We start from the raw sequence: 15,922 nt of genomic DNA on the forward strand, positions 1-15,922 counted from the left end.
TCTGGGTTAGCGGAGTCTGTAACCTGAAGCATATGTAACCTGAAGCGTCTGTAACCCGAGGTACCACTGTACCAGGAAAGGTCCTAGAACAGATCTGTATATGAGCACTCTGAAAAGAATGCTGTGATTACTACAACTCAGCATGGGTTTCTCAAAAACAAGTCATGCTAGACGAATCTCATTTCTTTTTTGATAGAATTACAAGCTTGGTGAATCAGGGAATGCTGGGGATGTAGTGTATCTTTTTAACAAAGTCCCCCGTGATCTTCTTGCAGAGAAGCTGGTAAAATGTAGTCTGAACAATGTAACTGTTGGGTGGATTTTTAGCTGCTTGACTGACCAAAACCCAAAGAGTACTCCACTGATGGAGAAAAAAGTGACAAGTGAGATGCTTGCTATTGTTCAACGTCTTTATAAATGACTTGGAAGAAGGAATTGAGGGGGTGCTCATCAAATTTGCAGATGATACCAAAATGGGAGGAGGAGCTCCCATTTCTGTCTGCCGCAGAAGGCAGAATTGGGATTCCAAATGACCTTAACAGATTGGAGAACAAGACCCAAACTAACAAAATGAATATCACTAGGGGAAAATGTCAGGTTTTAAGCCGCTGCACAAATATAAGATGGGGGACCCCTGGCTTGTCAGTAGGCGGCGTGAAAAGGATCTAGGGGTCTTAATAGACCACAAGATGAACACGAGTCAACAGTGTGATGCAGCAACAGCAAAGTAAGCTAATGTTCTTCTAGGCTGCATCAACAGAAGAAACAGTAAGAGATCAAGGGAAGTAACAGTACCACTCTTCTGCCTTGGTCAGACCACACCTGGAATGCTGTGTCCAGCTCTGGGCACCACAATTTAAGAAGGATATGGACAAGCTGGAACTTGTGCAGATGATCAAAGTTCTATGTTTGTGTACGTGCGCGCGCTGCGGGGAGGGCGAGTGCATTGGAGGTCATTGCGTTACTAAACTTGCCACGGACCAGGCTATATGATTGTTTTATCACAGCTGCCTGCAAAGGCTCTCTTCAAACTCTCCCATTAACCCTCCAATAACGTTAGAAAATAAAAAGAAAAGCGTTCTGTGACGCTGAAAATAAAAGTTGCGTCTACACAGCGCTCTAACGTACCGGCCCAGCACGCTCGCCCTCGCCGCGTCCCCCGCCTCCTCTTTTGGCTAACATTTCCCGCTTCGCGAACGGAGCCTTCCGGGGACCCGTAGCGTCGCCCTATCTCGGCCGCTGTTGTTGTCAGCTGAGCGCAGTCACATGACCGTGAGTCTCGGCTGTCCCTCTTCTGCTTAGCTGCTGAGTCTGGGTCACCCGTTGCCGCTGCGGATTCCGGGGACTTCATCTCCGGCCTACGAAGCGAAGGAGGTAAGTGAAGTCTGCAACCCCGGGAGCGGGACAGGGGCTGGAGCGGAAGTACTTGGGGTGGGGCTGGTGGGCACCGGGAAGGGACAGGCGCTGCGCCCGTTTGCCTTCGGGCGAGCATCGCTGGCAAGGAATCTGCGCGCTGCCCAGGGGACTCAGCTGGAACTCAGGGAAGGCCGCCCCGTTCTCGCCTCCCGGGCTACCCACGTACCCGCTGCACGCAAAATACTCTCAGCTAGGAAAGCTCTTGCGGATTCCCAGCATCTGTTTAAGCGGCGAGTGATTATCGCGATACCGCAGGGAAGGTCACAAGCAGAGCAGGGTGGTTCTCTATTATCTCCAGGCTCTGGGAGGAATTACTGAGGTTCTGGCTTTGTAAGCCCCTTGCTGTTGTGGCTCATCCCAGCCTTTGCTAGTCTTGGAATCCATGAATTTGATTGCTCTGCTGCACTCTCAGCTATAGGGCTAGATGTTCTTTAAGTGGTGCAGAAAGGCGACTAAAATAAGTGCCAAGATGGAGATGCTGCTGTGCATATTTTAAAAAAGCAAAACAGCACAGGGCCACTCTGATCTCTGGATGGGTATTGTCTAGTTATTTCAGTCTTTCTGTAAGAGCTTTGTTTTTCTGAATCTTGCTGTCCTTGAGTTTACTGAACCATTAGGTTTTCTCTCACCACTCCGTTAAATGTTTGTGCTCCTTGTAGTCAAACCAGTATCTTGGTACTGCTAATGACTTTTGGAGTACATATAGGTGAAGTTGGGTTGTATGCTAGAATGAAAAATGGTTGTTCAACTGCCTTCATCTGAGGTAAGACTTGATCTTGTTGACACCAACACAGAGGGCAGAAGGAGATGTTTCATCCAATAACAGTCATTGCATGTTTCCAGTGGAAGGGAGGAAACAGTTTATATGGTTTTTGTGTGTAGGCAAATGGTCCTGATGAAGTTTGAACAGGTTCAGTCAGGCTGAGTTATCTGATGTTTATGGAGAGTTCTGCCCCAACAATGATTTAATGCATTAAAAACTCAGGCAGCTTGTTTTGGCATCAGAGTTGGACTAGGCCAGACACCCCCTAAGAAAGTAGAAAGCAGAAGTGGTGAAGGTCATTCATTCTGGCATTCAAACTATACTTCCATTCTGTAAAAATAAATAAAAATGTGTCACTTTAGGATAATGTGCAGTGCAATCTTGTTCATGCAGTGCAATCTTGTTCATGCTTGAACATGTGCTTACAGCTAGAAAGTGTGTATAGGGTTGACAAATTGAAAAGTTACCCCTTAGCTGGAAAGGGGAAGTGACATTGGTTATAGGTCACAGGAAGTAGAACTCAAGTTAATTCTTAGCATCTGGGCAAAATTACTTGCTGCCTGAACCAGAAACTGTTTGTCTCAAAAATGAAACTGAGTTTGGTTAGCAGCCTGAACCTTATTTGGCAACAAATCTACAATCTCAGATGTGCAGATCCTTTTTGGAACAATGCCCATGTCACATAACACTGAATAGTTTATGATAAATGAAAGGGCATACTGCACATTTTTTCTTGTGTTGTTGTTGATTTATTTATTTACTTACTACTTTTCTAAAATGAATGAGCACTATCAAAGTAAATATAAAAGTGTGATAAGCCCCACCCCATCCTAATACAATCATAAAAAAAATACCCAGCATCAGAGGAGCTATATCCTACTGGGAGGATTTTTTGAATTAATTGTATTAGCTTGGTTGGAATAATTGTTCAAGAAATAAAGAGGTGAACAAACTTTTCTAAGTAGAGTGTTCCACAAAGTAGCTGCTACCTCGGGGGGGGGGGGGGGGAATTGCCCTGAGCCAGAGCTGATAGAATGTGAGAAGTGAGAACACTCTTTCTCTCCAGGCTGTCTGTCAAGTGTGTGTGTGTGTGTGTGTGTGTGTGTGTGAGTGAGTGAGAGAGAGAGAGAATATCTAGAGTATGTGTGTTCCTGACTCTGGGAGTAGGGATTCTTCTGGTTTACTGTCTGTCTTGTTGCCCAGCAGTCTCCCTGGCTGAACTGATAGAGCTGATCTTGGAGGTTATGCTGAGGACTCCCAGATTGCTGGTGTTGGGGGACTTCAACATCCATGTTGAAGCTGTCAGCTCTGGGGTGGATCAGGACTCCATGGCTGCCATGACGACCATGGGGCTGCCCCAACGCTTGTGGCAGGTCACACTCTGGTCCCTGCTTTCTTGGCTGAGCAGGAAGAAGGTGATCTGATATTGACATCACTTCCTTGTCGGGTCAGATCACTTCCTGTTGAGATTTAGGCTTTCCATTGCATCCTCATTGTGCTGTCCAACAGAGCTTTTCCTGGTAGTGCAGGGCCTTTTACAGTCTGGCCCAAAGGAGGTGATAGACCTGATGGCAGCTTGCTGTGACTTGTTTGCAAAACATCGCTTTTGGGATCTTGACTCCACTATTACAGCAGATAACCCTTAAGGGGTGTCCAGAGCACTGTCCAGTCCTGTTGTTTTGGATGACTTTTAGTTGGTAAGGCTTGAGGACATTGACCAGGTGCTTGGATTGGTCAGAACGCCTGCTTGTACTCTGGACCCCTGCTCCCCCCCATCCCGGCTGATGAAAAACTAGCAGAGAGGGGACAACTGGCTGGGCCAGGGAGCGGATTAATACCTTGTTGTGGGAGGGGGTGGTTCCTGCCCGCCATCTCCTATATCATATAGGTATGGGAAGTTATGTGGATTGCCAAAAAAACCAGCCTAAGTTTGGATTATAGTTCTGTTTTATTCAAAACTGCTTTATGTATTGCATGGAAATCTTTTCAGAGCTAATCATGTTGTATATATTACTGTAATATTTCTGCAACTGTGTGGGCCTTTGACTTAAAAAGAAAATCGTTACAGGATGCTTGATTCCAAATCAGTGTACAGTCAGGATAGCATAATACATAATTCCTGGAAAATTGAGGTGTATGCAGAATAGGTTTTCAGTGAGCAACTGTAGAAAATAAGCAAATAATAAGGTATGCAAATGCCTGCACCTGGAACAATCCCATGGAACGTACAGACTTGTAAGCCTCATTAATTTCAGTGTTAAAAAGTTAAGTACATGCTTAATTCTTTTTTTAAATCAGTGGGGTTTAAACTTTTGGATGAAGTATAGTCACTTCTCATATGTTTAGCAGCTTTATAAACACAATTTCGAACTCTTGAAATCACTTTGTTCAATGTAAACTGATAGCAGCCTTTATTTTCTTAACAGGTTTTGAAATCAACATAAAAATGGATATCCGGGGTGCTGTAGATGCTGCTGTCCCCACCAATATCATTGCTGCCAAAGCTGCCGAGGTTCGGGCCAACAAAGTGAATTGGCAGTCATATCTCCAGTAAGTTAGTATCTGGGCACAGGTTCCCAGAAGGAGCATATATCTCTAGGCTTCTAAACTAGTTACAGTTTTTATGCTCATGGAAGGTCTTGCATGCTATTAGGAGAGCTGGAAAAATACTGAGTTAGTGAAAATTAACTGTTATTAAGAGAAATGATATTTTGTTAAAACAAATAAGGGTAGGGTTCCATGGATGGGTATGATTGATAGAAATATTTTTTCCTAACAGTTTTCATAAACTTTTTCAGAAGTCTGGCAAAGTCCAGGTTTTAAAATGCCAATTTGTTGAGGAATTCCACTATCCTTAAGATTGCTTTCTGCCATTTACCGGTAACTACATAATTAACTACACACAAAAAAGCCTCCCAGAGCTCCATTGCCCATAAGTGCATGTTGGTTTGTAGAAGAGATAAATAGAGATCACAAAGAAGAATTTAACCAGCACAAAAGAACATTGCCAGGTCAAAGGGTGGGCTGGAATGTCTAAATAGCTGTGGCCACATTCACTTACTATCGCCCCGCCCCCCCAATTTGATTCATTAATTCACAAACAATACCAGTGAAATTCACAGGAAAGCAAACACCTAATATTCGCCAGGCTCTTTCTGATGAAATAGTTATAGAATTGGAACAATACTATGTAGTACAATAATAGTAATGAGATTACAGCCTGATCAAATGCAATATTGCAAAGAAATTAAAAAAAAATGACTGTTACTACTTCATGTGAACAGAAGAACTGCACTTCTTGCAAGGAAAATCTATAATTAAAAGGAAAACTTAATCACAAGCTACTGTGTCACTGACTGACTGCAAGAGGGCTTTTTTTAATGAATAACATCACTTAGGACATGCTCTTTATCCCTAATCAGCAGCTGTTTTTCCTCATGGCCTTGGAATTATGTCGGTCTGTCATTGGAAAGTTGTCAGAGTGTTGGGGAACCGAAACATGTAGGACTGCTTTCTAAGAATCTTTATTTATTTATTGGCACCAGTGCCCAGGAGTGGTTACTATTCTGAAATGGTAGGAATGAATATTATCTTGCAATTTAAAAACATATATTTTTAATAAGGCTTTTTTCTTTGGGCTTGATAATCTTTTCTAAGCAGTGTGCTGATTAACTCTAAATTTAAGGGAAGGTAAAATAGTACAGTACATTGAAATTCACAATCAATAGATGATTTCCTGTGGTTTACCCACTACGTGTTAATGCTACATAGAAATACACTGAATCGTTTATTTATTTATAAAAATATGTTACAGTGGTTTACAACAATGTATAAATGTAAAATGAAACAATAACATTTAAGAACAAGTTAAGAGCAAAAGAGAAATTAAAAGCACACATCAATTGACCATTGTGGACGATGTACTCTAACTGCCTGCATAGGCCTTCTGGAACTGAAAGGTTTTCAGCAGGCGTTTAAAAGTTGGCCCAGAAGGTGCCCACTGAACTATTTGGCAGGATTTCCCACAGGACTGGTGGAAACTAAAGGCTCAGTTTCTCATTGTTGTCAGATGAGCCTCACGAACTCAGGGAATGACCAAAGATGCTCCTGTAGATGATCTTGGTGATGGAGCTGGGATACAAGGTTTCAGGAGATCCCTGAGGTATCCAGGATTCAAGTTGTAAATCAATACGTGAACCTTGAACCAGGCTCAGTAGCAGATGGGCAGCCATTGCAGCTGTTTTAACAATGGTGTCAAGTATTCTTAACCAGAAAAGGGAAAAAGTAATCTGGCTGCTGCAGTCTACAATAGCTGGAGCTTCCAAATCAACCCCAAGGGTATAAAGACTTGAAAACAGTTTACTCAAAACATGGTCAACTTTATGCTGTTCTTGTAGACTGTACAAGAGTATTTGGCCTGATTCAACAGGCCTGTTCTTAAGTTCTTATGACACTAAGTACAGTGGTACCTCTGGTTACAAACACTTCTGGTTACAAATGCTTCAGGTTACGAGCTCCGCTAACCCGGAAGTAGCTGCTCCTGGTTGCGAACTTTGCCCCAGGATGCGAACAGAAATTGCGCACCAGAGGTGCCATTAGTGAAAGCACACCTCAGGATAAGAATGGTTTCAGCTTAAGAATGGACCTACGGAACAAATTAAGTTTGTAACAAGAGGTACCACTGTAGACCTTTCAAAAGCAGTTTATGATTAGGCATGGAGTTGGGGTTTACTGCTTCAAGGGAAAAAAAGTCAAAAATTCCATTAGCCTTGGCTCCATAGAAGCTTTTGAATCATCAAAGATACACTGGGGTCTTCACTGCCCTTTTCCTTGCAAGATAATGGCTTTGGACAGCATCCATGCTCTTGGGCTAAACACAGTACATGCTCCAAATTTATTTAATATGTTTGGAAAGGGAAGTGTGCTCACTAAACAGTCACTGTAGGAAATTATTACATTAGCACCTCGGGAAATTTTTTTTTTAACAGCAGGATATATTCTGTTAAATCTACAAGCAGTAAAACAATGATAGCACAGGAAGTCCTTAAAGCTTTGTTTTCCTTGCTAGAGGGCAGATGATTTCAGCAGAAGACTGTGAATTTATTCAAAGATTCGAGCAGAAAAGGAGCCCAGAAGAGAAACAAGAATTGATTAAAAATGAAGGCAGCCAGGTAACCCAGCATCTCTTTGGGGCAATCTCCTGTTCTAGGAACAGCCAATGTGTGTGGTTGTTTGTCTTTGGCATTCTGGTTTTAAAAGTTTGGCATCTATATTTCTGCTTCTGTGCCAGCTTTCCTCATAGATCATTTGTGAAAATGTCCTGGTGAATTAACCGTATGCCTTCTGTACTTTCTACCATTGAGTATGATGACAAGAAGCATAAATAATGCAAGCCAGAATTGAAGAGTTGAAAGGGACCCCAAGGGTCATCTAGTCCAACCCCCTGCAATGCAGGAATCTCAACTAAAGCATCCATGGCAGATGGCCATCCAACCTCTGCTGAAAAACCTCCAAGGAAGGAGAGCCCACAACTTCCTGAGGGAGACCGTTCCATGGTCAATTAGCTCATACTGTTGGAAAGTTTTCCCGATGTTTAGTTGGAATCTCCTGTCTTGTAACTTGAAGGCATTGGTTCGAGTCCTACCCTCCAGAGCAGGAGAAATCAAGCTTATTCCCTCTGCCATATGAAGCCCTTGAGATATAGGAAGATGGCTATCATATCTCCTCTCAGTCTCCTCTTTTCCAGGCTAAACATACCCAACTCCTTCAACTGTTCCATATAAACCTTGGTTTCCAGACCCTTGCTCATCTTGGTTGCCCTCCTCTGCACACCTTCCAGCTTGTCAACATCCTTCTTAAATTGTTGTGCCCAGAATTGGACACAGTATTCCAGGTGTGGTTTGCCAAAGGCAGACTAAATCATGGAAGTTTCACCAGAGTCCATAGGTCATGTTAGAATGCCTTAGACCACTGTTTGAATATGCAGCTCTCCTTTTGAGCATTTTATGGGTTCTGCTATTGCAGTCAGATTTTTGTGTGCAACTGATCCAAAAGTGTAGTTGAACTGCTTGCCATTTGCATGCTAGTGTGAATCACACTTGGTGCTTAGAGAATGTGCTTAGGGTGCCATAGAGCACTGGGTTATACTGCCTTATACTGAGCCGCAACATCGGTCCATCTGGTTCACTGTTGTCTACACTGACTGGTAACAGCTCTACAGGGTTTCAGGCAGAGTTTCCCAGCCTTGCCTGGTGATTTGCCACCTCCTTTGTTGCAACTCTCTTCTTTCTTTGCCCCACCCCATACTGTTCGAGAGGGTGCCTTGACTTTGCAGAGCAGCTTTGGGGGAAGTTGGGGCTGCAGTGAGAAGGAAACAACTCAAAAACCTTCTTGCACAAGTATACTGACACTTGTACATATCTGGCTACAGCCATTGTAAATATTATTTAAAAGTTGCTTGTTAAAATATAGGCACACTTTGTATAAGTACTCCTCTTAATGCAGTAATGGTTGTTGGATAGGGTTGCCATATTTTGAAAATGACCTTCCCGGACACTTCCTGCCCTCTTCCACGCTTTGGTGGCATGCATGTGTCCCTCCAACCCCTCCCCCAATAAATATCCCTCCCCCCAAAATCCGGACATTTCAAGTACAGTGCCAAATTCTGCCTGGAGAGGCCCCCCCAAAACAGGACATGTCTGGGAAATTCCGGACATAGGGCAACCCTATGTTGGAGCACTTGCCCTATGAATATGTCTTCTCCTGTTCAGACTAGGAACAAAATCAATCTCCCCCACTCCCATATTAGTTAATTTTGAAAAGTCTAACGGGCAGTTTTTCACATTTTTGTTGAAGTTAGTGATGTTCAGCATGCAGAAATGTCTTCATCATTGCCTCCCCTTTGTGCCTGTTAGAAACCATAGTAGACCTTAACTTCAGGTGTGGGGAGCTTTTTGTCCTCCTGATGCTACTGAACTAAAACTCCCATCAGGCCCAGCAAGCATGACCAATGGACAGGGATTATGGGAGATACCATTTAGCAGCAGCTGGAAGGACAAAGGTTATTACCACCTGCTTTATTTTATGGGATTGTGTCTTGTTCTCTTAATCTGTGGCCTTGTGTCTACAGGGCATGCATTAAACACAGCATACCTTTATATTCTGGGATGCGCGTCGCGCTGTGGGTTAAACCACCGAGCCTAGGACTTGCCGATCAGAAGGGGTGATGGGGTGAGCTCCCGTAGCTCGGTCCCTGCTCCTGCCAACCTAGCAGTTCGAAAGCATGTCAAAGTGCAAGTAGATAAATAGGTACCTTTCCGGCGGGAAGGTAAACGGCGTTTCTGTGCGCTGCTCTGGTTCACCAGAAGCGGCTTAGTCATGCTGGCCACATGACCCAGAAGCTGTACGCCGGCTCCCTTGGCCAATAAAGCGAGATGAGCGCCGCAACCCCAGAGTTGGCCACGACTGGACCTAATGGTCAGGGGTCCCTTTACCTTTACCTTACCTTTATATTCTAGAGAAAAAAGTCAAGAAATCATTGCCAAATTCGGCTTGGACTGCTGATTAAATGAATGCAGCCAGTGCAATAGTAGTAGGCTGGGGAGGAGTTTCCCAATACTTGTGTTTATTACAGTGAAGCAACTTTGGATTGTTTCAGTGTTCCTCACACAGGCTGTGCTTGCAAAATTGCCAAATGAAAATAAGAATGAAAACACTTGCGAATAATTCTAACTTACTTTGGATTACTTCTTTCCTCCCTAGTGCGCTAAAACGTTCATAAACCTCATGACTCACATCTCCAAGGAACAAACAGTTCAGTACATTTTAACAATGGTGGATGATATGCTGCAGGTAAGTTAATTGGTTTTCCCCCCATTTCCAGTGCTTGTTGGTATGTGGGTATCTTATTTCAGTGCAGACAGCTTTCTGCTTGCTGCCCACTTTAAATTGGTTTGCAAGGCTAGAGCCTATGCACCAAGTGGCCTTTAGTGATTTTAGTGGAGCTTGTGTGCTTTATCTGCTGAAATGATCAGCGGTGGCCGAGCAGCAATGCCTTGTGGAATAAGCTTTCTGTGATCAACATCTGCTAGGTTCTGCCTACACTCCGTACTTTGTGGAAAGTACCTTTGATACAGTTAGTAAGATTGCATTTGCAGCTGGGAACAAGTGTGGCTGAAACCATCAATAGATGAATCAGTTAACCTTTTTCAAAAATAAAATAAAAAACCCCTCAGAGATATGCATTTATTTTTATTAACATTCCCGACTACATCCTACAGAACAGCACTTTATCCATTGCATATAGTGTAAATTGTATAAGATCATCGTTAATCAAATATAAATAATGAGCCCACTTATCCATTTTATCTTGAACAGTCAAATATTAGGGGAGTAACTTTTCATTTTATTGCTGTTTTAAGTTTGTCTGTTGACACTCAGCCTTTTCTTAGGCTGTCCGTAGTTATTTGTTTATGATATTCATTTTGTGGATTAATATTTTAATTCTGCCTATTTCTTGAATTCTGTTAGTTGCTTTGATTGCCTCTGTAAGGAGGGGAGTAGCAGGGTAATAAAACATTGTGGTTCATGTGGTCAGGGAAGCTGTGGTTGGTGGTGATGCTATTGTCACAGGTATGCTGTATATTTGCTGATGTGTTTCTCCCCTTCAAAGGAAGTAAGAAAAATACATTTTGCATGAAATGTGCAAAGCATTTCTCACTGGACATATGCATAACTTCTTTGATTTCCATGTACATGCGCAAGCCAGTTCTGTCTGCTTGGCAACAAATCTTTTATCGGCCCAATGACCTCCTTGATTTTATTGCGTTTTTTTAACAATACATTTTGTTCTGAATAGTTCAAAACTACCTTAATGTGTTCTAATATTTTAGATTTGTAGCAATTACATTTTTAAAATAAGACATGCTTAGCACGAATCATGGTGATTATACAAGCTCAGGCAGCATCTCTTAAGTGCACTTACAGGCAGATCTTGGGCTGCTGTACCAAATTACTTTTAAATTAACACATTGTGCTGATATTCTGGGCAAGCATACCACCTGAAAAGTTTAAGCTGAGAGTGAAAGAATCATAATGAGTCAGAACAGGTAGGGGCCTCAAATCTCCTGCCAGAAGCATGAATCCTCTCCAAAGCAGGGGGAACAAAAGACTGGCTTGCAAAATCAAACAACGATCCATCTAGTCCAGCATCTAGTTTTGTTTGCTTACAACATTTAAAGACCGCTTTTCAACAGAAGTCTGTTCGTGAAGCAGCTTCAACAACAATGTACATATGCATTGGCAGACAATGGGGGACTTACAGGGAACTGCTGGATTTTACAGGGGGGGACGACCCCAAAATGAAATCAGTGGAAAACTTAAGGAGCCAACTTATGGGTTGGTTGCAATATCACCAGATATACAACATGTTTAAATTAGATAGAAAGAATGGATTTCTGGACCAAGGCTCGCAATATGAAAAAGAACTCCTACAAACTAAGAATAAACTTCTGTCTTGTTAAAACTTCAGTGGCACACTGGGCAATAGATATAGGACACAATATAGATCTTAATCTCTGGAATAAACTTTGCAAAAGTGACCTGAAATTTACTGCATGTTATTCATTGGAAGAGAATTATTTGAAAATGTTTCATAGGTGGTATTTAATTCCGAGTAGGTTGGCTAAGATTTATAAAACAGAATCAGATACGTGTTGGAAGTGTAAAGAAACTAAGGGAACCTTTTTCACATGTGGACATGTAAAAAGGTAAAAGTTTATTGGGAAATGATTTATAATGAATTGAAAAAAATGTTTAAAACTACTCCCCCCCAACCCCCTCCCCTAGTCCTGTTTGACATAAATTCCTAGGTGTCAGAAAAGGTTATTTATGTATGCAACAACTGCGGCCTGTGTTTTGTTATCCCCAAAATGGAAGGTGAGCAAGGTCCCGACTAAAGAGCACTGGCAACTTAAGTTGACAGAATATGCAGAACTTGCAGATTTAACACATAGAATAAGAGAGCAAGTAGAACATATATTTTAAAAAGAGTGGAAAACATTTATTGAATATATGGAAAATAACTGTATACAGCTGAGAATGCTGGCAGCACTAAGATAAATTCAACAGAGTAAATAATTTTTAATGGATCTAAAAATGGAAAACTGATTTGAATGGTTATAGTAAAATATGCAGGAATATATAATATGTAAAAGGAGCCATGGACGGAGAAGGGAAGTCAATGAATATTTTAAAGTTTGTAAAATGCTTATTTTGAAATGTAAAATTGAAAACTTAATAAAAATTATTATTTAAAAATACAATGTACATATGCAAGTGAAAACAATCCATACAGAATAGAACTGTGTTTATATAGAACTATGTTTCAACTATGTTTGTAAAATTAAGCCTCAAGAGTCTCAGCTGATCTCCAAGTGCCCCAAGGATAAAACTGTCTCCATCTGTTTTCTGTGTTTCCTTTCCATTTATGCTGCTTGCAGGAAAACCACCAACGTGTTAGTATTTTCTTTGACTATGCAAAACGCGGCAAGAACACTGCATGGTCCTATTTCCTTCCTATGTTGAATCGTCAAGATCTTTTCACTGTGCACATGGTAAGCTTTCCGATCAGTCAAATAGCCTAGGTTTGAGAGGGGACCTTTGGTTGCAAAACTTAGGACAGATTTATTAGACCTTCAATATCAATGTCCTGTCAGCACTTTATAATTAAGGGTTATATAAATTGTCCATTAACAACACTACAGCTTTATTTAAAGTATGGTATTTAAGTTTTTCATGGAAGGAAGGCATTCCTAGCAGTATTCCTGCATTATCTGACTATAAAATTTTCAGAGACCAAGCCAGAGTACAATATGGACGTGCTGTATGACCCCTCAGTGTCACCTTGTTTGAAGTGTTGATTTAAACAGGACCAGGGTAAAGGACTTAGTTTTATATGAACATTATTAGATTTAGCTGTAATGCTCAGCCTCTCTCTTTCCCCAAACCTTTAGAATGGGACAGTTCATAAATATAAACTAATGACTAGGTTTTCTTTCTTTTTAAACTGCTAGCCTTTTCTTCTAATGCCCCTTTTCACGCCTCTCTTTTATGCTGTTGCTCCTCAGGTTGGCAAGAGGCTCCAAATGTTTAGCTAATCAAAAGCCAGCGATTAAATACATTTTAAGACAGCCATATATTATTATCAGTAAAGATCTTGAACCAGCCGGATTAGTAAGAGAGATGATGTGGTAGAGGGATTATGCTATTTGATTGTCTTCTCACAAGAGTCTAGTGGCTCTTAAAGACTAACAAATTTACTATGGCATAAGTGTTTGTGAACTGCAGCCCTCTTCCTTGGATGCAACTAAGGTTCTTAGATTGTAACACTCCTGTTTAAAAGGTATTAATATTTAGGAACATAGAAAACTGCCTTATACAGAGTCAGACTGCTGGTAAAAAGGTAAAGGACCCTTGGATGGTTAAGTCCAGGCAAAAGCAACTATGGGGTTGTGGCACTCATCTCACTTTCAAGCCAAGGGAGCCAGTGTTTGACCACAGACAGCTTTCTGGGTCATGTGGCCAGCATGACTAAACCACTTCTGGTGCAACAGAACCGCATGACGGAAACCAGAGCACATGGAAACACCATTTACCTTCCCGCTGCAGCAGTACCTATTTATCTACTTGCACTGGCGTGCTTTTGAACTGCTAGGTTGGCAGGAGCTGGGAAAGAGCAACGGGAGCTCACCCCTTCGTGAGGATTTGAACATCCAACCTTCTGGTCGGCAAGCCCAAGAGGCTCAGTGGTTTAGACCACAGCGCCACCCGCATCCATAGCTTAGTACTGTCTTGACACTGACTGCCAGTGGTTCTCTAGTGTTTCAAAAGAGTCTTTCCCATCTCTGCTTTGAGATGTAGGAAGTTGAACACAGGACCTTTTACATGCAAGGTGTATGTGCTACCGCTGAACAATGGCTCCTCTGCTGTATCCATTGATGATGTTATTGCAAATTCTATGATAATATGTGTCTGAGTTTATGTTTTCTGCACTTTCTTTCAGGCAGCCAGAATTATTGCCAAGCTAGCAGCTTGGGGAAGAGAACTGATGGAAGGCAGCGATTTAAATTATTATTTCAATTGGATAAAGACCCAGCTTAGTTCGCAGGTAATTATATTATAGTCTAGTGCAGCTCCCCTTGGTCAACAGCTGGGGATGATGATAGTTGTACGGCAAAACACTTGGAGGTCACCAGGTTGGGATCTGGTGATATTGCAGTGCTTATAAACAGGTATATTTGGCAGATCTACAATTCGACTACTTGTATTTAATCATGATTTTAGCTCATTCTCCACAACAAACTTCTCCTGTGCAAGCCCCAATGAGCCCTTAAATTCAAATCAGTAAATGCATTTAAATCTGAATTATTTTTGTGAGTAGTAGTGTGTGTAGCTGCAGTGGGGAATTGTACATACTAAGTTATTGGAACTTTTTCCTACAGTGTGTATTACAGTGGCCAGGTTCTTGGGGCAGGATATATTTTTGCTGCTTTGTGTGGTACCAGGTATATATTGACAGAGCTAAATTCCCTATTACTTGAAATATACATTTTATTGAAACACTCGGCCAATTAAGCATTTTTCAAGTTCATTAATGCAAGAGGATTAAATACTTGAAATGTGCAGAATATCTAAATGTACTGAAGCGTAGCAATGTACAGAAAATGTTAATTACTTGGCTTGAAATGTTGGTACTTTGTGGCTATGCTCTGAGTCAAATGTGGGAGGTGCTGAAAGAGAATAAAGCATTTCCCCTTTTGGATAGTGGGAGCAAATGTGCCACGGCCAACCATTTGGAAGCAGAATAGGAGTCACCCCAGATGTGTGACTAACTGCCACCCTTGTGAGCAATATTTAGGGGATGGTCGGAAATTTATTTCCAATGCAGTCACACGTAGGAAAATAAATATATGTATATCTCTCTCTCATTAGGCTACATGTTTAGATTTGTACATAAGGGCTGTCTTGTTGCGAATCTTTAAATGTAACTTTCTCCTTTCCATGCTAGAAACTACGCAGCAGTGGTAGTGCTAATGATCCTGGAACAGATGTAAGTATCTCTGCATAACTTGTTAATCTTTCTCTTGATACAGTGGGCTAGAAACACTCAAATTAGTGGGAGATGTTGGCCCCGACTACCATTTCAAAGGAACTAAAGCATGACTAACTTAAACTGCAGTCCTAACTCCATATATCTCGGAGTGTGCCCCGTGGACTTCATAGGACTTACTTCTGCGTAGACATCGTTAGGATTGCACTGTCTGGATCCAGCCCAGAGTATTGTTTCTTGTGGGACACTGATGCTAGGAAGGCTCGTGCAGTAACCGGGATTGAAATGTATTTTCCAAATATATTGATGTAGAAGATTTGTACTCTCAAGGCAGTTTACAAACAATGGGTGATACCCATAAACTCAGAGTTCACTGGGACGTGCACACCAACCCACAATTCAGCAGCCCTTAGTTTTCTGGCTGATGGATGGGGCCAGACCATGCACCTCTTTGGTTCTACAGTCCTAGGGCAGCTGGCACTTGGAGCAGAATGTTTTCTGGGAGGGAAAGATTCATGCAGCTGTTCTATCTCTGACCAATAGATTGGTCTTCCCCATGCCGTGATGTTCTTCCTGGGAGGCTGGGCAATAGGCTTTAGCTTCCCAAGGTCCTTTGACTCTCTGGCCAATAAAGC

At 41.9% G+C, this 15,922-nt stretch overlaps 2 protein-coding genes across 5 annotated transcripts in view; one reads left to right on the plus strand and one right to left on the minus strand.

Annotated features, from left to right (window-relative positions):
* Window positions 1-1,211, minus strand: part of RGS20 (regulator of G protein signaling 20) — a 51,227-nt gene extending 50,016 nt beyond the window's left edge. For 2 of the 4 annotated variants that reach the window (XM_083451373.1, XM_083451378.1), the window contains exon 1: window positions 1,129-1,211. Coding sequence is in view for 1 of the 4 variants with exons in the window: in XM_083451372.1 (XP_083307498.1) it covers window positions 796-947 (152 nt within the window). In the remaining 3 variants the exon portion in view is untranslated. Of the gene's footprint in view, window positions 1-795; window positions 1,109-1,128 lie in introns of those variants that run through there. The other 2 variants (XM_083451372.1, XM_083451374.1) reach the window with 2 other exon arrangements.
* Window positions 1,212-1,213: 2 nt separating this feature from the next.
* ATP6V1H (ATPase H+ transporting V1 subunit H) overlaps window positions 1,214-15,922 on the plus strand; it is a 38,141-nt gene continuing 23,432 nt past the window's right edge. The window contains exons 1-7 of the mRNA XM_083451234.1: window positions 1,214-1,374; window positions 4,606-4,729; window positions 7,248-7,350; window positions 9,941-10,030; window positions 12,679-12,792; window positions 14,241-14,345; window positions 15,246-15,287. Of these exons, the coding sequence (XP_083307360.1) occupies window positions 4,626-4,729; window positions 7,248-7,350; window positions 9,941-10,030; window positions 12,679-12,792; window positions 14,241-14,345; window positions 15,246-15,287 (558 nt within the window). The 5' untranslated portion in view covers window positions 1,214-1,374; window positions 4,606-4,625. The remainder of the gene's footprint in view (window positions 1,375-4,605; window positions 4,730-7,247; window positions 7,351-9,940; window positions 10,031-12,678; window positions 12,793-14,240; window positions 14,346-15,245; window positions 15,288-15,922) is intronic.

This window comes from Podarcis tiliguerta (genome assembly GCF_965153285.1).
Source record: "Podarcis tiliguerta genome assembly, chromosome: 7".
Lineage (NCBI taxonomy): Eukaryota > Metazoa > Chordata > Lepidosauria > Squamata > Lacertidae > Podarcis > Podarcis tiliguerta.